The sequence below is a fragment of the Buteo buteo genome, chromosome 16 (genome assembly GCF_964188355.1).
Source record: "Buteo buteo chromosome 16, bButBut1.hap1.1, whole genome shotgun sequence".
Classification (NCBI taxonomy): Eukaryota; Metazoa; Chordata; class Aves; order Accipitriformes; family Accipitridae; genus Buteo; species Buteo buteo.
In genome coordinates, this window is record NC_134186.1 from 8,594,059 (window position 1) to 8,620,921 (window position 26,863).

At 42.7% G+C, this 26,863-nt stretch overlaps 1 protein-coding gene across 5 annotated transcripts in view; it reads right to left on the reverse strand.

Annotated features, from left to right (window-relative positions):
* RLF (RLF zinc finger) overlaps positions 1–22,841 on the reverse strand; it is a 50,575-nt gene extending 27,734 nt beyond the window's left edge. For 2 of the 5 annotated variants that reach the window (XM_075047769.1, XM_075047770.1), the window contains exons 1-3: positions 22,629–22,805; positions 16,675–16,829; positions 9,151–9,232 (exon numbers count right to left, since the gene is read on the reverse strand). In XM_075047769.1, the coding sequence (XP_074903870.1) occupies positions 9,151–9,232; positions 16,675–16,829; positions 22,629–22,781 (390 nt within the window). In that variant the 5' untranslated portion in view covers positions 22,782–22,805. Of the gene's footprint in view, positions 1–9,150; positions 9,233–16,674; positions 16,830–17,646; positions 18,573–22,628 lie in introns of those variants that run through there. The other 3 variants (XM_075047765.1, XM_075047768.1, XM_075047767.1) reach the window with 3 other exon arrangements.
* Positions 22,842–26,863: the final 4,022 nt, after the last annotated feature.

Sequence of the window (26,863 nt, forward strand, 5' to 3'; positions counted from 1 at the left end):
GTGGACCATAGTGCAGGTGGAAAAATCAGCTCAACTGCCAGGCTCAGAAGGCTTGTGACCAATTGTAAAAAAACCAACTGGCAGCTGCCTCCTAGTAGCACTTCTCAGGAGTCAACACAGAGCTGATACTTTTAACATCTTTATTTATTGTCTGAATAATGGGACAAAGCATGTTCTCATAGTCCACAGCTCATACAGGACTTGGAGAGCAGCTGACACTGGAGTGCAGGGCTGCCGTTCAGAAAGACATTCAAAAGGCCACACAAACATCACTGACAGGGACTCATTTATGTTCAACACAGGGAAATGCAAAGTGCTGCACCTGGCAGAACCCCAGCTATCAGTAGCGGCTGGTGACCAGCTGGCGACATTCCAGTTTGGCTCAACAGGCCTCTAGGGTCTGTAATTCAAGTGTAGGTCAGCAGTGAGTCCTTACTGCAAACAAGGCAAACTATGCTGAACAGTTTCAAACAGAGCATAACCAGGAGGTTGGTGAAGTGTTTATTCCCCTCTGTCTGGTACTTTTGAGACTCCACTGGAGTACAACACTCAGTTTGTGGCTGTCCTGTACAACTCCTTTGCCACAGTGGAGCAAGTCCAGCAAAGGCCACCAGAGGACCTATACAACCTTAGGAAGAGAGGGTGAAGAGGGAAATTTTAGAGCTGTCTGTCTTCACTACACTCCCCAGTAGGTAGTTGGAGCTGGACTCTTCTTTCTGTCTAGTTGAGTGAGTGAATAGACAAGTCACATAAAAGGAAATTCTGTAAAGTGTGTGTGTGGGAAGTGTATCAATGTTTAAATACTGCCGCTTCGAAAGGACTACCCAAAGTTTGTGCAATCTCCTTAGAGACACTTAAAGCTTGGTGGGGCAGGACCCTCAGCAACCTGATTCAAGATAGCCCTTATTCTGAGTGAAGAGGTGGATCAGATAACTTGAGCTACCTTCCAGCTCCAGCTACCTCATGACTCTTCCAAAATACACTTTCAGAGGGCTGCATATTCAATGCATTTACTACACATACTGAAAGTACATTTAGTGGGAGTCAGTGCTTCTGCCCTACACTAGTGCTTCTCCGACTGCAAGAACAAAACCAAACTAACATCAGAAGTAAGTGAAAAAGTACACATTAGGAGTTATTTCCAAACACAGAACTATAGTACAGACTTCCACCTTCTAAGGAGCACAGAAGTTAAAATCCTCATAGCTGAATGCAACAATCAAGCAGTTTTGATAACTTCACCATCTCATCTTCCTTAGCAATACCTAAGATTTTCTGTAAATATTGTGGCAATGTTGATTTTATTTTTAGATAAAAATCAATTATTAAAGACTGAGCTACTTCTAAAAATGACTATAAAGTAAAACTAGCAAGTGAGCTATCGCCGAGACCACCTCAAAATCAGTTGTTGATATCAGTAGAAGAGTTGGTGCTAATTTGCAGATGCAAAGATAGCCAAGTATGATGTTTATGATTTCTGGCCTTGAGCCTGAAATATCACTCACAAAATCAAAGGAAAAAAAAAAAAAAAAAAAAAAAAAGGAGTGTCACAGCTGTACCCTGAAGATGCAAGTGACTTTGTATTTTCTTATCCAGAGCTCAAACTGCTCTTAACTAACAGCATTGAGAGACTACTAATACATGAGCTACAACACACAAAGGTTTCAGGCTGTATTTAAGCATTTGAAATCATCACTTAAGCAATCCTTATGTTCACACAGCTGTTCCTCCTCTCCAGTCTTTCCTTCCTGTGCAAGCTGGATCAGGAAACCAAATTCAGCAAAAAGAGCCTCATGGGAGGAGTGGGTTTTTTTTTGTTTTGTTTTTAAAAATTAAAGCATGATCAATTCCCCACTTTACACACAGCTAAATGGCATGCCAGTAGAATCAGGCAGGTGAATGACAGACTCAGTGCTGCTGCCAAAAGATGCTCAAGTTATAGCCTCAGGACAGCTTTAAGACTGTCAGTGGAAAACAACAAACTGATCTAAATTTATATCTATGAAGTATGCAACCACAGTCCAGAGTTTCCGTAAGTGGCAGTTATGATCATATAGGAAGTCTATGTATATAATTTTATCCTCTGACTTGGGTGATTAAGAAAACAATTATGGATGTGCAGGTAGAAGGGATACTGTATCTTATCCACAAAATAAATGCAAGCCCATTTTGACAACCTCTACTTTTGACCTCTCTCAACTGTACAGCACCATGCATTAAGTCTTTTCAATACAATAGGTTGCTAGAGCATCCATTGTGCATTCCCCTCCCATATATTAACATTACAGCTTTAACCTGTATCAGTCTCAAGTGTAGGTCATAGGTTAGGTCAAAGACTAAGTCCAAAAACCCATCAGCATTTAACAACCTATGACTTCGCATTTCACCTGGAAGACTGAACTCAATGAGCTTTACTGAGCTACAGTGTTTTTCGAAGGCATTCAGCACGTGTTATGCCTCGTAAAAAAGTTGGAGCAGAATAGCAAGGCCCTTCCAATCAGTTTGTATCAAATAGAGGCAAGAAGTGCCAGGTTCTTCACAGTTACGACTTGTAAGAGGAGAAAGAATACCACATCTTTGAAACTGCAGGTTTTCTTGAAGAAAAACAACAGCGGAATCAGAAGAGTTCTCATTATCAGAAGACCTTTGGTAATTGGCCTACATTTCCTTTGACGGTATCATTTGTATGTTCAGATTCTTCACAAAGAGCTTCAACAAAGCATTAATAATCAATAAAAACTTATCAATTTTACTGCAAGTCTTGAGAATTTATGCCATTTCCTGGCATCATTTGAATAAAAGCATACAACGCAGACATTCCCAGCTCTTAGCGTTGAGAAATAGTTTAACAAACATGAGACAAAGAATCACCTCTTAAATTACCAATGCTTTACTGTACTTAAGCGTACCACAAGAGACACAGCTTTAGGAAGCCACAGAGAGCTCTCAGCACATATTACATATAGCGGTGTCACCCAAATATCTGTTCCAGCAACTCAAGAGATATTTATCATAAAGAAGAATGAACTACAAACAGGATTTTCAGCTCTGAAAGGCAAAGAAAGGGAAACACCAACTCCTGGCTGTATGAACTCACCCTCTCTATGCGTTATACCCATCCTAGTCCCAGCAAGCACTGGCCAACCAGCAAGTTCCAAAGACCATACAAGCAGATTTTGTAATGGCACATTACACTAGTTAAGATTTGCTCCCTCTTAGTGATACTTATCCCAAGTCCCTCTGCTACTGAGTTGCATGTTCTGAGGAGCCAGAAACCACTGCCTCAAAGACAGAACAGACCATTTATCTGCTGCCAATGCCGGAATGATGTAGCTGACAAAAAATTATCATACAACTTGGACAAGGGTGAGGTACTACTGCTGAAAAGACTGCTATCCCTCAGTTTATGACATTCTGCAATCCAGATATCCGGTGTAAACAATGTTTTCCCAACAGCAACTCTTCCCTAATCTGAGGGCTTCAGGATGCAGTACAGACCTAGCAGAACCCAGTTCAGTTATGAGGATCATTCACATTTCAGCACCTTTGCATTAAGGGCTGGAAAGAACCACCTTAGAAGGTGAGAAAGAAGGGGCCTATTACACAAGCCAACCGATTTGCTGAGTCAGCACTGTGTTTGAGATTCAGGGTATCAATATTAAAATACCAAATATTAAACTCATCAATGTATGTAGCATAAATAACTAACTACTGTAAACACACTCCAATTCTATTCTAGACACTTAGCTGAACCTTTCCTTATTGGACCTACTGAAGAATATAAGGCTAATATTTATGAAAATCTGCTATGAATACTTCAAAAGTCTTTGAAGACATCTAATGCAAAATTTAACTGTATCATAGAATCATTTAGGTTGGAAAAGACCTTTAAGATCAAGTCCAACCATAAACCTAGCACTGCAAAGCCCACCACTAAACCATGTCCCTAAGCACCACATCCACACATCTTTGAAATACCTCCAGGGATGGTGACACAACCACTTCCTTGGGCAGCCTGTTTCAATGCTTGACAACCCTTTTGGTGAAGAAATTCTTCCTAGTATCCAATGTACACCTCCCCTGGCACAACTTGAGGCCATTGCCTCTTGTCCTATCACTAGTTGCTTTGGAGAAGAGACTGATACCCACCTCACTACAACCTCCTTTCAAGTAGTTGTAGAGCACGATAAGGTCTACCCTCAGCCTCCTTTTCTCCAGGCTAAACAACCCCAGTTCCCTCAGCCGCTCCTCATAGGACTTTCTTCTGCAGACCCTTCACCAGCTTCGTTGCCCTTCTTTGGGAACACTCCAGCATCTCAATGTCTATCTTGTAGTGAGGGGCCCAAAACTGAACACAGTATTCAAGGTACAGCCTCACCAGTTCTGAGTGCATGGGGACAAACACTTTCCTAGTCCTGCTGGCCACACAACTTCTGATACAAGCCAGGATGCTATTGGCCTTCTTGGCCACCTGGGCACACTGCTGGCTCATATTCAGCTGGCTGTCGACCAACACCCTCAGGCCCTTTTCCACCAGTCAGCCTTCCAGCCACTCTTCCCCAAGCCTGTAGTGTTGCATGGGGTTGTTGTGACCCAAGTGCAGGACCCAGTGCTGAGCCTTGTTGAACCTCATACAATTGGCCTTGGCCCGTTGATCCAGCCTCTCCAGATTTCTCTGTAGAGCCTTCCTATCCTAAAGCAGATCAACACTCCTGCCCAACTTGGTGTTATCTACAAACTTACTGATCCCCTCATCCAGATCATTGATAGATATTAAACAGAACTGGCCCCAATACTGAGCCCTGGGGAACACCACTTGTGACCAGCCACCAACTGGATTTAACTCCATTCACGACCACTCTTTGGCACCGACCATCCAGACAGTTTTTTACCCAGCGAAGAGTAAGCCATGAGCAGCCAGTTTCTCCAGGAGAAGTTAGGATAACACCATAAACAGGTCCTGAATAGAGGGACACAAAAGACTTCATTCTAAACAAAGTCAGGAAAGGGTAATATAGTAAGAGCCTATGGACAAAGTTAAAGAGAAAATACAATCCCTGGAACAGTTTACTAAAGATACCTGGATTTTTCAGTCCTGACAATTTAAAGCAATCAGCAACTACTACAGTGTCACAAAAGTTGTTGTTTTTATGCCCACCCTCAATACACAACTTTTCTAAAGAAAGCATTCATGCTCTTTGTAAGGCTTGAAGGGAACCCTGTTCTGCAATCCATATTCAATTCCTGTGATAATACATCTTTACTCCCACTAAAGCCATCTTTGAATGCACTGTTTTACCTTCCTCAACTGGTCAGATTACATCTATCCCCACAGTACCTCGCCAATGAGTTCCTCCCCCAGATTAATTGAGTTTACCTGTACCAAGGGCCCTGTTGTAATTCTGCCGCAATCCTTTCACTCATATTTTACAGCATTTCCCCACCTGTGTCTACATCCTTTTGCCTGCTGCCACTGTATAAAATCTGTGCTGAGACTCCTCCCATACAATCTCACATCTTGTTTTCATTTTGCACAGGCTGCCTCTGGTCTTGCTTAGAGATAAGGAAAACTGGACACATGGGGGACTGCAGGGCATAACTACTGTTATTTAAGATGAAAGAACAAACAGGTTCAGACACCAAAGAAAGCTTTTGATAGCATTTTGTATCTGGACATCAGTGACACTCCATTTTTAGCTTTAGAACAGTCCCTACACCTTGCTTCTCTGAAATGCAAGCCCTTACTTTTTTCAGTCCTGGCATGAAAATTTATTTGAAGTTTCACTGACTCTTACTACCTGTGCAGACTGTTACAGAGCAACAACTACTGGAGGTAGATCTGAAAGAATACCTCTGTCCCACATTTGCTGCAACCACTAGTTACATTTGGAGTTATGTTCCTCATCAGCCACACTTGCTCCTTTTGTTAGGAAAGGAATAAGCACATTCACATCCGTCAATCTGGGGCATGTGCTAAAATATAAATTTGCAGTACTTTTCTACAGGATTTGCCTGGATTTGCCGGCACATTAACATGGTCACAGGCTTTAAACCTACAAGCCCTCTCATGAGAGCCTATGAATGATTCCTGTCTAAAAGTCTATATTGCCCTCTGTATGACTGCATACTCCTTCTCTGATGACAAGTAGGTTCCTACTGTATTTCAGGGCAGGGTACAAATGTTGTCATTCTCTTATTTCTGCAAGAGTGCTACTTCAAAATCTCATTAGAAGCACCTGTTTGTAGAAGTCCACAAACAGTAAGGTTTCAGAGTACTACCATGTTTAATAAGCTTTGCCCAAATCTTTTACTATCTGAACTACGGGGAGCATTAGATGAGTGCTAAACCTGGAAGCCAGTTTCAAAAAGTTAGTACAAAAGCCAAGTATATTACTATACCTCGCAACAGCACATCTTGAATTTTCCCTTAGTTCTAAAAGTTGATTCTCCTTGGTAACAAGAATTCTTGTTGCAGATCCCCTCCAGTTAAATGCTAGTAATTCTTAGAGCTGCTTTATACCTCTGCTATAATGGGAAAAAGCCTGTATATGCCCTCCCATACTCTGAATATGAGAACATCTTGTTTCAGGTCTAGGCCATCTCAGTTACAAACTTATTATATGCCTTTTAAGTGTATGATAAGCTCATAAGGCTTAGGGGAGACCTTATCAACATGTTCCAGTATTTAAAGGGTGGCTACAAAGACTGAGACTCCCTTTTTACACACAAAGAAAAGATGAGGGTTAATGGGTACAAGTTACTCCTGGGGAGATTCCAATTGGACACAACAGGAAAAATTTTCACAATGAGAACAATCAGCCATTGGAATAATCTCCCCAGTGAAGCGATGGATTACCCAACCGTCCTGGTTTCAGCTGGGATAGAGTTAACTGTCTTCCTAGTAGCTGGTACAGTGCTATGTTTTTGAGTTTGGTATGAGAAGAATGTTGATAACACACTGATGTTTTCAGTTGTTGCTAAGTAGTGTTTAGACTAAAGTCAAGGATTTTTCAGCTTCTCATGCCCAGCCAGCAAGAAAGCTGGAGGGGCACAAGAAGTTGGGAGGGAACACAGTCAGGGCAGCTGACCCAAAGTGGCCAACAGGGTATTCCATATCATGTGACATCACATCTAGTATATAAACTGGGGGGGAGTGGGGGCAGGGGGGGATCGCCCCTTGGGGACTAACTGGGCGTCAATCAGCGGGTGGTGAGCAACTGCATTGTGCATCATTTGTATATTCCAATCCTTTTATTGTTACTATTCTCATTTTATTAGTGTTATCGTTATTAGTTTCTTCTTCTCTGTTCTATTAAACCATTCTCATCTCAACCCATGAGTTTTACTTCTTTTCCTGATTTTCTCCCCCATCCCACTGGGTGGGGGGGGAAGTGAGTGAGCAGCTGCATGGTGCTTAGTTGCTGGCTGGGGTTAAACCACGACACCAACGTTGGACACTTCTAAGATTCAGCTGGATGGAGTGCTGGGCCATCTTGTCTAGACCGTGTTTTTGCCAAGAAAGGTTGGACCAGATGATCCTTGAGGTCCTTTCCAACCTGGTATTCTATGATTCACTCCTTGTCCAAGGAAGACCGGATTAGTGAATTTAAGGGCTACCTTGTAAACAGTAAGTTTCAACTTCTTCCATCAGCTCTAACACAAAAGATGAACCTGTGGCTGACCACCCTTATTTGTGGCATCCCCAAAAATCAATGGGTTGAGAGCACAGATCTAGCATCTGCAACACCATGGCTAATAGTTACAGACTGTGTGTAATAGATGGCATAGCTGGGTATTGTCAAAATAAACTGATATACCTTCAGACTTGGTTCTGGGTTGCTGCAATGGCCACTATGATCTGCTGTAGTCACTGACGGAGTCACAGGACTTATGCACCAGCACTCAAAATAAAGGACACATCTTTGACACCACTAAGACCATAGGATCTAAACTGTACCTACTGCTCTTCTTTCTACTACCAAGAACATGTCACACCCAACTGTTTTTAGGTTGCTATGATACTAAGTATTCCATGATATTTCAGGAAAAAGAGGTCTGTCCACACCTGAAGTCACCAGCCACAGACCACCTCTGTCCCTACCACTACTAGGAGGACTACAAAGCTCTACTAGTCTGTTTCTCTCAGTATAAAGTGCCAGGTTTATTCACCTTCAGTCTACTGAAGAGTTTCCGCACCTGCAATTTCCCTGACTGCGAGTGAAACAAAAGTAGAAACTCCTTCAGAACCTCTATACCTGCATCTTCAGAGCTACTGCAGCAGCAGCAGCCAAGCCTCACAGACTGACAAAATCCGCAGTCACAGAGGTATAAGGACTTGTGGCAAGGTCTGCACAAGGACAGCTGCAAGGTCTAAGTTCACTTACTTCCAACTACATCCAGCCAAAGTCTTTACTTCAGTAACTTATAACTGATACTAGCTTCCAACTTCATCAGTCACAGTTAAAGCCAGAACAGGCAATAGCAACAGATAAGTCCCTGGTCCTGGAAGGGTCTATTAGTATAAACACAGCAAGACTACCACTCCTGTCTTTCAGCTCCACAAAGAACACAAGTCATTGCAGTCAGCTGGGTACTACCTCCAGACTAAAACCTTGAAAACATCTCTTCCTCCTACACAGCCTACAAGAGCCATCTTCATTTGAGTGTAGGAGTAGTAGTATTATGAGCTTGTTTCAGCACCACCTCAGAAGAAACACTTCTAGAAACCACCTGGACTAAAGACCTGTCCTACTATTTTCATCCCTCTCAAATCAGGAATCGACACTAACTTACCACTCAGATCTCCACAAAAGCTTTTTAAGTCACCTTCAAAGTAATACTTCAGAGCTGTTACATCACTCCATCTAACTCAGTCTTACTCTCACACAAACCATTAGATAGATGAAGATTTGCTACAGTTCTCTTGCTGCAGTTGCCATTGATTACGTAGTCATAAATCTGTTGTTGGGCCTAGGGCTGCCAATATCACTCTTGCAGTTAGTCTTTTGCTGCTCAGAAATTCTTGCTGCCTAGATAACAGCAATACAGGACAGGTGGAATTCAGGGCAAGGGTAGAAGAAAAGGAGCATAACAGCTGCCTTTTTTTTTTTTTAATATGCAAATTGGAAAAAAGAAATCCAGAACACTTACCTGTATGGACTGATGGAATCCTAACCACACCTCATGCGGCAATTCACTTTCAGGAATTGAAAGCAGTAGCTCAAAACAACTCCTGGAAAAGTAAGAGGCAAGTAAGCAAGCTACCTGAACACATTCTGTCGTTACGTTAAACATCATCTGTGGCACATATTACTTAGCATTCAGATAAGAAATGACAGTAACATTGAAACATGTTTGACTGCACAAATCAGTTAAAGGCCAGAAACAGCCCTAGAATCAGGAATGAGTCATCATATGGAAAGAGTGCTTTTTACTATGCACAATCTTGCTATAATAAGATTGCAGCTACTCTTATAATCCAAGATAGTCTGTTCAACATGGCTCAGGAACATTGCATTACAGAATTTCTGCTCTTTCCTCTCACAAAGGAATCCTAATATCCATTATGAATAAAACTCATTTGATCCCAGCATGGTATCTTTGCCTAGAGTGAGAATGAAAGCCAGCTTTACCTAACTTAAAGTTTCAGATCTGACATATATAAGAAAATAAAACTGAAGAACAGCTTGACAGAAGACCCATGCATCAGCACAGAAATGGACCTAGAGAACAGATCCCTAGCAGTATCCTAAAAGCAACAGACTGAGAAGCGATGTCAAGAGCAGCATCAGTACAGAAACAGACCTGCAGAATAGATTCCTAGAAACAGCTTATGAGTCTTTGATAGCATGGGGGGAGAGGACGCATTCAAATACCTACGGTGCAAACAGCAACAAGCTCAAGAGCTTACCAAAGCAAAAAAACCCCACCCACATTGATATGCATACAAAAGATGCTCAGATTAAAGTCAGACTTAAATAGATCAGATTGTAAAATTCCCAGTTCATTAATTCAGGGAGCTGCTGTATTTGTGTAGCTCAGTTATCTACACAACACAGGTGGAGAACATCCCCTTATTTCTTCATTAAGCCAAGGTCCTGCTTAAAAATAGGACACTAGTCACCCAGTCTTAATTTCACACCCAGGGAAGTTTGTTGACACAGTTGAAAATGGGATGTAACAATTAATGTTAGTATGAGTCAGCCCCATCACAGTGGCATGTGAATTTCTGCTGTGTATCAGGTTTTCCAAATGAAAATTTAGGAAAGTGGGAAGGGTTCAGAAAGTTTTAACATCTCTGAAATATCCAGCAAATTTGAGACCTAAATATTCCATACATAAGTTCATATTCCAAAAACAGAAGCAGAGGAAAGCAAGACCTACTTGATATTCCCTCATTTAGACCATCAGGTCAATGCTATCCCTTTTCAAAAACAAAAAGGAAGCAACTGTATGTATTTAGCATATCCACCTCATTCCAGGGAAAAGTCTTGGAGAACAAGAATCACTGTTTTCTAGGAGACAAAGCAATGGCAGGACTACTGCCAATATTGTTCTATCCAACAATATTGTTCTATCCAACAATATTGTTCTATCCAACAATATTGTTCTATCCAACAATATTGTTCTATCTAACCTTGTACAGGACATATGGATTACCTAAACCCCAGCTGCTGCACAGAACAATTTGACCTAATCAAACTAAACATGTTAACTACGACAATGTCTAGAGATTCACAAGATTTACACGCAGCAAAAATGTTCTCATAAGTCATGGCAATATAAGGAAAGAAAACTAGTCTAAGACTCTGCATGTAATAAATGCACTGAATAATTGCTATAAGCTACATCTACATTGTTAGTTCCAACTCATGCTATTTTTTTCTTCAAAACCTCGACTCCCAAATACTAAATAGAAGAATGACAGGACAACACATTCAGTTTTACCATAGACAGAAGAGCTGAGCTTGGGGAAGGGGAAAAGGAAGAGATGACCACAAAGCAAACATGAGTTTCAAAACTGCTTAGTACCCAAAAAGAATCGCTTTCCTTTCCCCCTTCCTCCTGACTCTTGATAAATAAATACATTGAACAGTTACCTGCAAAATGCTATGCCTTATCAGTTTTTAGCCAGATTCAGCAGTAATATACATAAACAAGATCAAATGGACAAATAATGAATTAACATCTGGCCACCTTTTTCACATTTCAGAAGTTTGCCTTCACCACCCAATCCTGTTCCTTTAAAACCTGCAAAAGCTCTAAACACTATTATGCAGAAAATACGATAGCCTTCATCACTGTCATCCAGTAATTATTCACATTATCAGACACTAGAATCTCAATCATTACTACATCCGTGAAAAAGTGGGCAACAGGATCACCAGATATTCCAACTGTCATAGGTCTCAATGTTATAAAATAATCAGGACTTACTTCTCCCTTGTATTGTACTCAAGCTTGGCAATCCAAGTTAATTGACCAGTCCAGATGTCTAGACCCAGGTGGTTGCTACTAGACTATCAAAACCAACTTTAAATAGTCTCACAGCAGCCGAACACTATTTTAACATAAGAAAACAAACCCAGCAAAAAACCCCACTAGGTACGTGTCTAATTTTCATGCATGTCATACAGAGACTCTTTTCATCAAATAAAACATTTGCAAACTTCACGGTTAATGTGCTTTTGAAAAGTCTTTTGATGCACACCTCATTTTCAGTCAACCAATCCCATCTACTTCCACTCTTTTAATTCCCACAAATACTTTTTCTAGAATATTACTTTTTCACATATATAATACGATATTGATTATATAAAATACCAGGTTTAAACAAAATGGCAAAGCAAGGTTTTACAAATCACTTTTCTGTACTTAACCCTTAAGGTGCTACTTGGACAGTGAAAAAGATCTGAAAATAGATTTTCAAAGCATTGTGTATACAGAGTGAGATGACAGTCTATGAAGACAAGAGGCTGAATTTATGCTTCAAGAGTTATCATCTGTTGTGGTACCACAGGACTAAGCTGAACCAGAAACCGCAAATTCTTTTGTTGTGAGTCCTTAAGTCTTCCTCAGGATTGCAACACCAAGCACTCTAGCTTGAAATTACTCCATGAGAAATCTGGAGCTCCGGGTGTATAGCCACCACATAAAACAACTTACGGCACAACTGCAAAAGTAATATCCAGATATTCCAATTACAATTTCCTTGGCAGAAAAATAGTTAGAATTCTAAGTCAATTGTCTAAGTTTTTGTGTAAGAATTGACTCAAACACACAGCTGCATAAAGACTAGCCAGACTTCTCTACAGGCAAGGGGGAGAAATGGCCATTTAGCTTAATTCTTCCTTTTGGTCCTTATTATACAACACTTCAAAATGCACCTCTATCCCTGAAAGCTCATTTCTTTACTGTAATGCAACTAAACGGAATTTAGGTATCATGGCTAAGACCACAAATCAAAATACCAGGACCGCTTCATAAAGTCAAGCCTTTCTAACCAACTCTACCAGTACCACCACAACTCTTACTTAAACAAAAGCCAATTCCAAACTTTAATCACAATTTCTGCAAATAAACTGTAACTGGTGCTTGAATGCTTCCATTATTAAAAAAATCATTGATCTGAAACACTCAACTTCAAAATATCTTTTAGGAGAAGGTCTCCTAGATTTGAATTTCTTCATTTTGGAAGGAACAACTCTAGGCCAAAATCAATAGATTATTTGCATACAATTATTCTGTAATCACTTTACACCTCATTCACTATTATTTCAAGAAAGAAATTTTTAAAAGTAAATTTTAAAAGCTTTCAGAATTGTGTTCATCTTTAGATTGTATTAGAAATCTTATCCTAAGCTTCTTAGAATTAAAAAGATTACTAATTATACATCAGATGATCAGCAGGAATAGTTCACCTGTTGCCAGGACTTATCCTGCACTTGCTAAGATTTGAGTTAGCTCTTAATGATAGACAGCAGAGTGGTAAATGCAAGTTAGTGAATCAAATTGTAACAGTTTATTAGGTTGAGAAATGCTTTGTTAGATAGACAAACTGCCCCATGTGCCTCCTCACAGAGGTGTTATGGAAAGCAAGCACACTGTTCCTGGAAGCAACATGTGTTAGACTCAGTAGGTACAACCAGTAGGTGAGATACAGCTCAAGAAGTTTGAGGTAGACTAGTTGTCCTGGTTTCAGCTGGGATAGAGTTAACTGTCTTCCTAGTAGCTGGTACAGTGCTATGTTTTGAGTTCGGTATGCGATAACACTGATGTTTTCAGTTGTTGCTAAGTAGTGTTTAGACTAAAGTCAAGGATTTTTCAGCTTCTCATGCCCAGCCAGTGAGAAAGCTGGAGGGGCACAAAAAGCTGGCACAGGACACAGCCAGGGCACCTGACCCAAATTGGCCAACGGTGTATTCCATACCATGTGACGTCCCATTTAGTATAGGAACTGGGAAGTGGGGGCGGGGAATCGCCACTTGGGGACTAGCTGGGTGTTGGTCAGCGGGTGGTGAGCAATTGCCCTGCGCATCATTTGTACATTCCAATCTTTTTATTACTACTGTTCTCTTTTTATTAGTCTTATCATTATTAGTTTCTTCTTTTCTATTAAACCGTTCTTATCTCAACCCATGAGTTTTACTTCTTTTCCCAATTTTCTCCCCATCCCACTGGGTGGGGGGGGGAGTGAGTGAGCGGTTGCGTGATGCTTAGGTGCTGGCTGGGGTTAAACCACGACACTGGTCTTATCAGATTAATCCAGTTTTGCTACTTAGACCAGATGACATTCAGATCTCCTTTCTCTTTTTATGGTTGAAAAAGCATATAAACACCTTCTTGAAGATGTAGAAATGGTAAACTCCCTTTTAGACCAGTGCTGTCACAGCAAATGGGAAAAGGTAGAAAGCTGTCAAATGTTAGCTATTAGCAAACACAATGTGAACTAGAAACAATTCTTTCTACTTTTAAAACTTTAATCTATTAATCTTAGGACCATATAAACTATTTTCAGATGAAAGTAAAATTTTCATACCGATGGTAACAGGAATGACACCTCCCCCACCCCCACCCCGCTACAGTATCCTCAGAAAAAAAGCACCTGCAGAAGCTCAAGTGAACAATCAGCTTCAAGGGCTTCCTAAGGTTTGCAAGGATAGCCAGCTAACCAAATCTCAGTGAAAGACACCATTGATATGGCTAATTCTTTATTAATTCTTCTATAGATGCAATATGTTTGGTATAGTAATATTGGGGGGTGAGGGGAACGTGTCATGCTTTGTGGCTGTGGAAACAAGCAGTCTGAGTTCCAACTTGACCAAAGCAGGTTATGTCCCTTCATGGCCATGGCCAAGAAGAACATTCCTGTTTCTCCACAATCATTTGCCAAATCTGTAACCTACAAGAGCAACCACTCCAAGCTTTCCTTTTATATCCTAAGGTTAGACAGTGGACCAACAAGGTCTCACACTGCATCAGCATCATGTTTCTTATGGAGGGCACAGTCTCTACATCATGTCAGATTTACTGTGAACACAAAATTGACCTGGTCAGGAGGCAGAGAAAACCATAGTATATTGAGTTTTGCTCTTACTGGCTCACCCTGCTGAGAAGGATGTCAGGAGGAGGAAGTTCTTTCCCCCCCTCTCCAGAAGGGATGTTGGAAGGCAAGGAGGATTTCAATAGTAAGTAGAGCACTTTTGCTTTAAAAGAGGAAGCTTGTTCTTTTCATTTCTCATCAGGGTTCAAGTCTGAAAATACATAGCGTGTACAACAGCTGTGGGTAACCAAGTTGTCTCCCCAAAAATCACAGTTACAGGGGAACAGTACACTTTCACATTCCTAACCAGGTAATAGTCTTCCTCTCTCATGGAACTTAATTTTTATCTTTAATTCCCTGCTCTAACTTCTTTCTCCCTCCCTTGGAAACTCTTATGTAGAAGAAAAACATGGGGGAGTTGAGTTAGGTATGCCATTTACCTCACCCTATCTGCAACCTCACTCGTCTTTCTCATTCTTTAGATTCCTCGCAAATGTAATCATAACAAGAACAGGGGAGATTCCAGCAAGTCAGCCTCTCTACTGTTCTCCACCACAAAGTTTTCTCAATATACAAGCAACAGCAAACAAACTCCTTACACTAAAAGATGGAAGAAACCATATTAGCAGAAGCAGAATATTCTAATTTTTCCCAAGAAAAAAGCAATTTTGATAAGCAATTTTGACACAGAATTGGGATTCCTGCCCCAAAATATATAACAGTGGCAAAATATATAGAAAGTACTCCAGGTGTGGATGACCTGCATAGAAAGACAGTGAAAGACAAACTTTTTAAGTGACGTAAGTAAGAAACAGCAGAATACACAAGCTAATTAAAGATAATATGATGAAGATGAGAATACTGTATCCATAAAGGGACAGTCTGCCAAAGCAATTAAGATATTTTGCCAAAAATATATGTATCATATACCAGGTAAATGATTTAGCAGTTTAAGTCTTCAGTTTCCATGTTAAGAAGTTAAGACTTCCTGATTTCACATGTTTTCCCTTCTTGACAGAAGGTTTAAAAAAACCTAACCAAACAAAAAAACCCACTCCTAGTTCACACATTTCTCTAAGAAAAAAAAAATATTGAAGGCATCATATGGAGATACGTGGTTCCGAGCTGTTGATTTATATTGCAAGTTAGTACATTACAAAAAAAAAGCACTTGACCAAGGAGTTCATTGCAAAATCCTTCTCAAAAAGAACACTTGAATTCAGCCCGCAAAGCAAGTAAGCTACTAATAACAAAGAAAAAATAGCCCACTGAAAAACTGTCACAGAATTGCTATTATTCTATAATGATCTTTACATTCAAGGTTCTAGATCTTCACCCTCCCCCCTAGAATGAAACCTTACCAGCAAGGAGTGACCAAGGCATCAAGTTATCCTTCTCAGGCTCTGCCTAGTAACTGATTATACTCCAGTGTATGTGAAAGCCCTCAGGCTACACTCTTCAATTACAAATAGCTGCTTTGCACTTAAAACACTCTTTGAGGAACTACTATTCCAACTTAGCTGATGGACTGTAAAATAGTTCTCTCTTTTGTTTGAAGAATTGCTGTGCTTTAAGTCATGTCTACAAACACTTGTCAAAGAGCTCAGGTTGAATTACTCTACTCTGTTTTGCTATCCTATTGCAACAGCCCACATGCACAACTTAGATTGCCATAAATACAAACCAGCTTATCCTTTTCAGAAAGGGACATGTTCAGAACTACCTTGGGAAAAGACACACAAAAGCAGCAACCGCAGAGCAAATGATACAGGTTTATTAATCCATGCATGGTCTAATATTAAAGCTTCTGTTTAATGAGGACCACACTAAGCTTTTTCTACAGAAAATAATAATAATTTTCAGAATGTTTAAGAAAGAACAGAACCTTCCTAATACCTGCATGATTATCCAAGTACAGAAGAACAAAGCCTTGTTCACATTAATTAACAAAATACTCAAGTATATTTTTGTGGTATGATTAAAAAAAGTACTAAAGACATTTACTAGATAATAAATCATAAACACAGTTGTCAAATTAAGCATTACACTATTTCAACATCATGCCCTTTCATTTATAAAGTACAGTTCCTTTTTTTATTTTTTAAATATTAATGTACCAACTTAAAACTTACAGCACTAGCCTGCCAAGTACCAAAAGAACATCTTCACATTCTGTAGTCAAGTAAGGTCGTGCATTAGCAAAGCTTTGGATGGAGATTCGATATACTTCCAAAAAAGGTAAAATATGTTCCGATGCACCCCGACTGCCAGCATACTGAAGTAGTGTCTGAAAGAAAATGAGTTATCATTAGAAGTTCTCATAACGTACTTGTGTCTAAATAACAAGTATCAATATGCAATATCAAGCATATACAGTGGAAGAATACTGGAAGCTGAGAAGTTTTTACTTAGAGGGAAATTTAAAAATGGTAGCTTTTCTCGTCAACAGAAGTTCTCCCTTGATTAAGTTATCAGAATTTCTACTGGGGAGCAAGCTAGACGCAATCGGCAGAAATGTGAACTGTTAAGTTAAAAACCCAGGGAGAAGTTCTGCACTCAGCTTCTTTTGTACAACTGCCAGAGACAGAACCACATATATAACACTGGAATCTTTATTACTAGTGAGAATGCAGAAAAATAGGTAAGATGTTCAAGGTTAAGAACATTATTCCAGCTGTAGTATTTGAAAGATATATGCATTACCCATACAACAAACATGAAGAGAACACAAAACCCAGATCGGACTGTTATGTAGTCATTTTTCAAATGCAAAATTACCATAGATTTTACTACTTGACCAGAGCAATCCTACATTATCCCGACACTGTACTGAAGAAGCAATATAAAATCTAGCCAGTTTTAAGAGAAATCAAAATAAGTTTCAAAAATCAGCATAGGGATGACAGTAGTATCTCCCAACCATTTTAAAACTTCACTACACTACCATGTTATTTTCCTACAGGTTATAAAGTAATATTGAGAGCAAGGCAGGGCACTGAGCTAAGGACACCTTAGCTCTACTAACAGCTTGCTTCACAAGTACCATCCCTTCTCCGTATGCACGCCCTCCTACAACTCCAGACCAGTTATGCTTGTGTTCTTACCAGTTACAATCCCTCTCTCATGTTGCACCCTCCCTAGACCAAACAAGGTACCAATCTTGATTAAGGCCAGCTGCGAAGAAAACAAAAAACAATGAAAAAGACTATACTTTGTGGAACACTTAGGGCCAAGACTGTATGAAAAAAAAGCTCAGAGTGCCCCACCCTATAATTCAATACAAGCCAAATTGTCCTAAGACGATGATCAGGTCATACCAGGCTTCAAATTACTTCAAGTTGGGACTCTGACACAACCAATTTATTTTAACAACTTAAACAAACACATGATCATATCAGATTATGACTGGAAGGAGGACACTACTGAACAGACCCTACAATGAGCTTACAAAGCCAAGTGCAGTCATTATAATGGTCAGAAGCTTCTAAAATGAAGCCTAACTTCCAACACAGCCAGAAATAAGTAGCCAGCTACACACTATTTTGTGGACTATCTGGTGTTATGTCAGTGATCTAACTATACAATATAAGTCCTAGGCAAAAAAAAAAATAAATATGCAGATATCCACTAGACTGGCACAATCATGTGTGATATTTAAGAAAGAAAAAAATCTATAAAAAATACCATCTAAGAATCAGTAAAAATCAAGACCATTTTGTAAATTATTCTCTCAGAACTCAGTATCAGTAATATAATGGTGAATGAAAGTTACAAACTTTCCAAAAACCCCCACAATATTAACAAAGACATAAGGAGGGTGTGGGAAGGGAAGATTGGAAGTTTACAGAAGTCATCCTTAAACACAGCACAAAGGTCATTAACAGAAGCTATGAATGACTAGAAACTAACTGGTCTAAGTGCTTCTCTAACAGATTAATGAAGGATTTGATAATATAACTCAAATTATATATGGCATTAGAAGCATTAAGGCTGTCAAGCTGTAATGCCTAGAGATATTCAATTGATGACTATCATAAAATCATCTGTTTAGTAAACCCAGCTGTAATGCTATCATTATAGTGACTACAGAAACAGAAGATCAAACATACAAAGCTCTGCACTTTTATAAAAATACATCCATTAAAACCAATCTATTTAAAAAGGCAAATTTAGTACTCAATTTTTGACACAGACTTAGATCACAAACTATCAAGTCTGTGTAAACCATAAAACATGGCAGAATATTTCCTAAGATTAAATAAACTTACTAGAAAACACTTTACCCTTGCTTGAGTGCAATCCTAGCATTGAGATCAAAGTCCTACAGCTGTATGAGCAATTTGTTGAGCAGCGATTTATCAGAAACTTCTCCCCAAATAGATAAGCAATGATGGCTTTGGTGTTTAAGACAGATTCAAGGCAAGAGACTTATTAAGAGCTTGAACTTTAAAGATATGTAGTTTTGAACATTATTATGCTATTAGTATTAGCATACTGACAAATAAGCAAAACACAGTAACTGTTATTACAATGGCTCTTAAAAGCCCTTCTGCTATTTCACAAGCAATATAAGTTTTAATAGTCTACTACAGACTTTTCCTGGCAGTCTATATACAAGATAAAATTAGATAATTTTTAACTTGTCAGAATTAAATAATCTACATGCTTAACAAACAGTCAAGTAACAATTTTATAAGCAAATACTACCTTACAGTTTAATTACCTGAAGAGTGTATTCAAACATTTTAAGTCTGGTTAACACACATCCACTTACACTTTATTTTATCCTCTTTCCTTTGACAACAGTGACACACCTAATTGGCAAGTGGGGGAAGAGCAGAGGCCACACACATCCACCTACTGTGTAATCTACAGACCAGCCTAGGTCCTCAACACTGCATAGATTCTCATGTCCTGCAATGCTGGAATACCTGCTTAGCTGCATTTCTTCTGAAGCATCAATTTTTTGCTCAGAACCAATTTAAACATGTCCAAGTTGCCTGACCTGTTACTACAGCTTTAAGTCTCCATTAAAGAAAAAAAAACCAAACAACTTCCACCTCTTCTTAAACATACCTGATTGCAATTGACAGTCCTCAACTGTGTGACCTTCAATAATTTCAGCAAGCCAACAGGTTCTGGGTATTGGCAGATGGGATGCTCTGATGTCCTACAACCCCTGCTTCACTGATAACTGTTCTTCATATTTGTGATAGCACACCCTCAAACACACACACACTGTTCATTCTAGTTGGCTGTTTGGGTACATATTGAGCTCCCCAACAGACATGTTTTCCCTAAGGTGAATATGTAAAGCATTCACACTTGTACAATATAAAGTTGCAGAATCAACCCACTATCTGGGTGTCACGAGTTTCTTTGCTGTGTTACCCTGGTCAGTAATCTTACTCCCCTGCTCAAAAATAGGGCTCTTCAAGGAAATTGTGCCATCTGACATCACTCCCAAGAAGAGCTACTGGAAAGCTGCATGTGGCAGCACAAGTTCACATGTAGTAAAATGTAGCATCCAGACAGCTCAAAGCATAGGAAAGCTACTGATTTGGTTCACAGTTTGTTGTGTCCCAACAGCATTGGTAACTTCCACAGCAAAACAGAGCACCTTTCAGGACCATGCCACACATGTACACACAGGATGGCAAATCCATTGCTACCCCAAAACATTTCAGCTACCCTCATTGCAACTGCTTCCCAAGATCGTATTTAAGCCCAGTTAAATTTAGCTTCTCTCTAGACATGCTCTGCTGTAGTTTAATAAGCTTACAACAAGATACCAGTGGTTCCCTCCAAGTTGTTAATAGAAAATTAAGTTGAGCTCCTTAAATTTCACTTAGGGGCAGACCTTAAGTTATTTTTAAGTTTTATCACTCAAACTGTGCAACATTCACAAACATACCCAGTCAGAAGGAGAAACCAAGATGTAAAATTATATCCTAACCACAGTGGTTTGGCTGCACAATGGCATCACAAATTCATACTCCATTGAAGTTGCTGCATAACAGATTTGCGATTTCATGTTTTCCACTGTATCTCTTGGTGTACAGTCATGACAATCAGAAATGTCCCAAACTGATGGCAACACAAGACAGATCTTTTTCATTTTTATCTGTACTATCTATCACAGTGTTCTAAAACGAGACTACCATTCAAAGACAGCACAAAGACCTAAAGAGATCTACATTTTTGTGGAACAGGATTTAGGGTTTGTTTGTTTTTTTAGGTAACAGAACTGTCTTCCATCAAACTCTACTGATCAAGTACCTCTAAAGCTTTATCTGTACCAACCTAATCCACGTGACTGGACATCTACATATATTGATCATCTTGACAACCTCTACTAAGTGTTAGCTGAAAATTTGTTTCAACGTGCTGATGTAATGAATGCCAGGGGAAACAGTTTTAGCAAACCTGAAACATGGAGAAAGTCACAGACATTATAAAGACCTCATGTAAAGGTGAGGTCACAGATCTTAACAGTATGCTTAACTTGGGACATACATAGCAGCATGCAACAGCAGCAGCATCCTTCAGTTTGAGAAGCAGGAGTTTTGAAACCTAACAAATAAACTCCTCCTTTTGTTTTGGTAAGCAATGAGCTAAACACTCTCCCAGAATGATATGGCAAAGTACACAACCTGTGGATGTAAAATGGAAGACTGTGAAGGGTAATATCACTTAACTGTAACGCAGCAGTAGGATTTTTTGTCTCATTTGGCATCCAGTTTTGCCACTCACCATTCAAACGCAGTGGCTGTATCAGCAGAGGTGTGGTTAAACTAGCTTGTGAAACAGAATTTTTTTTTTATTTTTTATTTTAGAAACCATAATCTCTTCAGATTCAACAGGGATGGCTCTCCAACCCAGCGACCTAACAATTATTTAACCTTAGAGCTCACAGTAAATGATGCTGTGGGGGAAGCAAACACTAATTAACCACTGAAAGAGTTTAAGAATAAGTTATCTCCATCACTGCAACTTTAATCAAGTTCAGCTCTTCTTCTGGAAGTTAGTGGCTCAATTCAGAAATTGCTGGTCCTTAGCCTAAGTTGCATTAAGCAAGTATTCAAGCAAGATCACCAGACCACAGCAGCTCATTCATGACTTATGTGAACTGCAGGCCTTCACAAACCAGCAAGCATTGTTTATGCCACAGCAGATCTCAATCCAGGCAGAACACAGAGTTTTGATCCCGAGGCAGGTAAAGAACAGAATGGCAGAGATCTAGGAACAGAGCCAAGACCACACCAAGAAAACATGGGGCGGCCCGCCTGCCCCAGGAACCTCCCAGGGGCCACCAGCTGTCCAGGCCCGAGGCGCTGCCGTGACCCAAAGGCAATCGGCTCCCTCGGTGTAACGGGCCCGGCCCCAGGCTGGCAGCGGAGCGCCCGCGGGGGCACCCAGGCTGGCAGCGGAGCGCCCGCGGGGGCACCCAGGCTGGCAGCGGAGCGCCCGCGGGGGCACCCAGGCTGGCAGCGGAGCGCCCGCGGGGGCACCCAGGCTGGCAGCGGAGCGCCCGCGGGGGCACCCAGGCTGGCAGCGGAGCGCCCGCGGGGGCACCCAGGCTGGCAGCGGAGCGCCCGCGGGGGCACCCAGGCTGGCAGCGGAGCGCCCGCGGGGGCACCCAGGCTGGCAGCGGAGCGCCCGCGGGGGCACCCAGGCTGGCAGCGGAGCGCCCGCGGGGGCACCCAGGCTGGCAGCGGAGCGCCCGCGGGGGCACCCAGGCTGGCAGCGGAGCGCCCGCGGGGGCACCCAGGCTGGCAGCGGAGCGCCCGCGGGGGCACCCAGGCTGGCAGCGGAGCGCCCGCGGGGGCACCCAGGCTGGCAGCGGAGCGCCCGCGGGGGCACCCCGTCGGGCAGGGCGCGCACGTCCCCGCTCGGCAGCGGCGACGAGCCCCGGGCCGCGCCGCGGCAGCTCCGGAGGAGCGAGCGGAGGCCCGCAGAACGGCAGACCTTGGCCGCTGGCAGCGCTGGGCGCGCACCGCGGCGGGGGTAGGCCCGCCGGGCCCGCCGCGGCCCCGGCAACCCGGCCTGCAGCCCGCGCCGCGGCCCACCCCTGCCCGGCCCCTACCTGGCAGAAGCCCCGGCAGTAGGCGCGGGACGAAGCCTCCGACACCTCCTGCTCACGCAGCTCCGTCTGCAGCTGCCAGAGGCGGGCTCGGAGCGCCGCCACCAGCCGCTGCATCTCGGGCCGCGGAGCCGCCTCGGCCTCAGCGTCCGCCATCTGCACCCGGCCCCACTGCGCGTAGGCAAGGATCACGTGACCGGTAGCCACTGACATCATCGTCCTGGGACGGCATCACGTGACGCAGCGCGCATGTCGCTGTCCACGCGACCCGCCTTCTGGGGCAGCGAGCGGACCCCTCCCGTCGAGCGGGGTCACGTGACTTGACGGGAGCCCAGCGCAGGCGCGCAGGTCTCCTGCGGGGGGGAGGAGGGGGAGGGACCAGGAGGAGGGACCAGGGGGAGGGACCAGGGGGCGGGGCCGTCCATCTCCCGCCGGCAGTGGCCGCGCGCTCCGCCCACCAGGGCCTGGGGCTGGCAGCACAGCGCGGGCGGCCTTGGCCCCGGCCCGGGCGAGGGGCCCCCTGCGCGGGAGCGCAGAGGAGGAGCGCGGCGGCAGCGCGGGCCGGGCGCGGGCCAGCCCCGCTGTCGCTTGAGCGTGGCTCTCCGCGCGGTCTGCGGACTGGGGTTGCGCGGGGCGTCCCCCCGGGAGCTTCTTCACTCGCTACCACCCCGGTAGATATTGGTACCGGTGTTCTTCCGGGCCTTTAGGAGAAGGTCACGGGGAGGGGCTGGAAGTTTTCAGCCTGCTGCTGGTCCCAGAACTAGCACCAGTAGGTACCCGTGTGTTATAAAGGTAATTGCAGAGCAAGAATCCGCTGAAGATAATGACGGTCACTGGGGAGAGTCAACTTTTTTAACTTAGGCTGTGTTTATTTTAATCTCTTGTTTAAGAGCACATTGTTGAAAGCAGAACATTCATGATTTGAGGAAAGCCCTGGAGGGCCTGATGCCCAACCAAATATCAGAACCAGGAGAACAGTAAATAGCTCCTACCAAGAACTTGCAACTTGCAGCACGTCCCATGAAATAACATGGTACGCCCATGGGTCAGGAAGCTCTGCAGTGCATTGATGCAGAGCCCTCTGGTTGACAAGTTGACCTGCCAAGGTTAAAAAACAGGAGGGCAAGCCTAGCAGCAGCAGTTGTGAAATCTCGCAGGAAGTAATGAGTGCCAGTAAGGCTTGCTTTTACCACATCTGACTGCGAAGGGAATCCATGAAGGCCACTCCAAAGTAGAGGCTGAAATGGTACGCAGTTGCATGGAGCTCCCAGGCCAGAAATATGCTGACAGGCATTTTGGCTTCCTTCATTTGTGTGGCTTAGGAAGGAGGGGAGGTGAAGTCCTAGCTGTTTCTGCAGGGGAAAAAAACCAAACCCACAACCAAAACCCAACAAACAAAACATTTTCCTTTGGTTTTAGTCTGGGTAGCCCAAAGGTGTGCTATCTCCTTTTTTGATTTGAGAATTTATCTCAGGAGGTCCTTTGGCTTGCTTATGAGCATATGGTTGGAGTTTCTACCCTCCAGTGAGATGGGAACTCTCTTTTTCCTTGTCATACTCTACCTAATTGGGCATGAACAGTGGGAAGGAAACATGTCTCTGTCCATCTGGTAAGAATTACCTGCCTTTTTCCCACCTCAGCCTCTGCAAGGCAAATGAGAAAGGGAGAGGAGTGGAGAAGTCAGGAAGACCTGGGGTGAATTGACATGGAACCATTTGGGATGCTTTCCCTACCTGCAAGCAAGTTGTGTGATTTCAGCTCATAGCTTTGTGGTACGAAGCAAGTGGAATGCTTAATGTTTGGAGAGGTGTGTGAAAACTAAGAGATGAGTTAGGAATGGTAAAACTATCCCCCTGCAAATTTAAAGCCAAAGCAGGGGGCCCTTAAGAGGTGTCCTGGGAAGGAGAGATGTAAAACAAGAGCCTGGAGCTCCCGGGCCACAGATCTGCCCATGAGCTTTTGCACATCCCCATTATTGTCCTACAAGTTAAATGGTTCTGTAGTTTTCTTGTTGGGAGAGGGTGTCTCCTAGATACCAGTCTGGATCGCATCGTAGGGTGAACAACAGTCTTTAAGTACGAGAAGTCTATTGCTGGGGGGGAGGGTTATTGTTCCACCTTCAGAATGCACCCTTCATCCTTTCCAGAATCTGGGAAAGTCCCTTCCTTGTACAAGACATTATATGGGGCCATGGATATAAGGAAAAACTTTTTAACTCTGAGGACAGTCAAGCAGTGGAATAGGGTGCTGAAAAAGCTTGTGCAGTCTCTCCTCTTAGAGATGTCTAAGGCAAGACTGAGTAAAGCTCTGTACAGCCTCACCTGACCTCATAGCTGACCCTGGTTTGAGTAGGAAGTTGGACTAGAAGCCTCCTGGGGTCTTTTCCAATCAGAATTATTCTGTCATTCTACTGCCATTTTTTTAGTTTGGTACAGAATCTGGGGCCAGGAGCACAAGAAGGTGAGCGCATGGCCAGAGAGGTTGTCATCCTCTCCTCTGAGCTTGCCTATGTCCTGCTGTCCTTCCTCTCAGCTGGAAGGGGCAAGGGACATCTACCAGGCCTGCACTGTCAATGCCGACACCTCTTCTGGCAGTGGGAGGAGGCCGGAATGGACCCCTCATGGCAGATACACAGTCGACAAAGAGCAACCAGGGCATCAAATCAGTTGGTAGGGCTGGCAGGCTTGTGATGGCCCCTGGGGAGTGTTAGTCCTTGGTTTCTCTCTCACACCGTGCTAAGAAGAGAACCACAGCAGCCTGCCAGACACACCTGACCTAGCACATCTGACACTCTGTTAACTGTAGGCCACCATAGCCTGCTGTCAGGCCCTCTGCATGCTGGCAGCTCCCCTGCCCATCACCCCTAGGCACTGGGGAAGAGTCGCCAACTGTGTGATCCTGCAGGACATCCATTACATGGAGCACCTGCAGTGAAGAGCCAATCTGAGAGCCAGTACATACGACTTTGAAGCTTGTATGTCTCCCAGCAGCTATTAGGAAAGGAGGGAGGAGGAAAGATCCTTGTAGAAAGGCCTCTTTTCCATCGCTCCTCTCTGATGGTTTTAACCTTCTCCCCTCATCCCGTGTCTCAGTTCTGCACTCCTGTTTATGTGAGGCTGACGCAGAGGGAAGTGTCTGCATTTCATCCTCCAGCAGCGTGATGGAGCACTGAAGACATGCAGAGGGAAAAAACAGGGATCTGAGTACACCTGGAGGCGAACGGTAGACATTGCACAGAGGGCGGTGGAGGATCAGTGGAGTGTTTACATGCACATCCGTATATATAACAGGGATAAATGCATTTTATATGTGTTTATACAACTTTGTACATATATGTTAGTTATACATGTTTAAATGCATACATATGTATGGATAGATAAAATATGTGCTTACATACATGTATGAGAGCCATTGAAGTAGCTGGAAGATAAACCTTTCCCTTTACCCTGGAGAAACATTAAAGGCCCTTAGGGCCAGGACATTGTCATTAGCCATGTTCTGTCCCGCAGGGGTACCTGGGATTTAACAACTCCTTGCCACTGGTTACCATCTGAAGCCCAATCTTTTTGTTTACATGCACTTTTTATAGTGTAGTTACATATATATATACATAAAAAGGTGTAAAAGGTTTCATTGGTTGGATTTTTTTTTTTTTAATGAGAGATAATGGAATTAATTGTAAATTTTAAAATTACATTTCTACAAGTCTGCCACAGCAGCTTTAACAGGTCTGGGGTGAGTGTGTACTGAAGAGGGAGCAGAGCAAAGGGCCAGTCCTGTGAGTCAAATCAAGGGACCCCCACTCAACTCTTGCTCATCCAAAGGACAGACCCATCTGTGAGTCTAACCAAGAGGTCTAAGCAACCTCCCTCCCAATTTCTGCTCTGCTAAAAGCAGTCTTTGTCCTAGCTAGTCATACGTGTTTCACTGGCATGAGGTGGTGGCAAGAAAAACCTGTATGAATTTACAGACTTTTTAGAATTATGCTCACTTTAACTTCAGGCTGTTATGCCACAACTAGTATTTCAGTTCTCTGCTTCTGTCATCAGTCATGGATATTTAGCTTCAAAAAGATTTTAGAGAAGAAAACGTGGTCATATGAGGAGAAAAACACACAGTTATGCAGAGTACCACAACCATTAAGAAAGTCTGTCAAAATCAGGACTGTGCATTGCCAGAGGAGTACAGCTGAAGAGTCAGGAATCTGTATGCAATGCAGGGAGCTACCATCAGGGTTG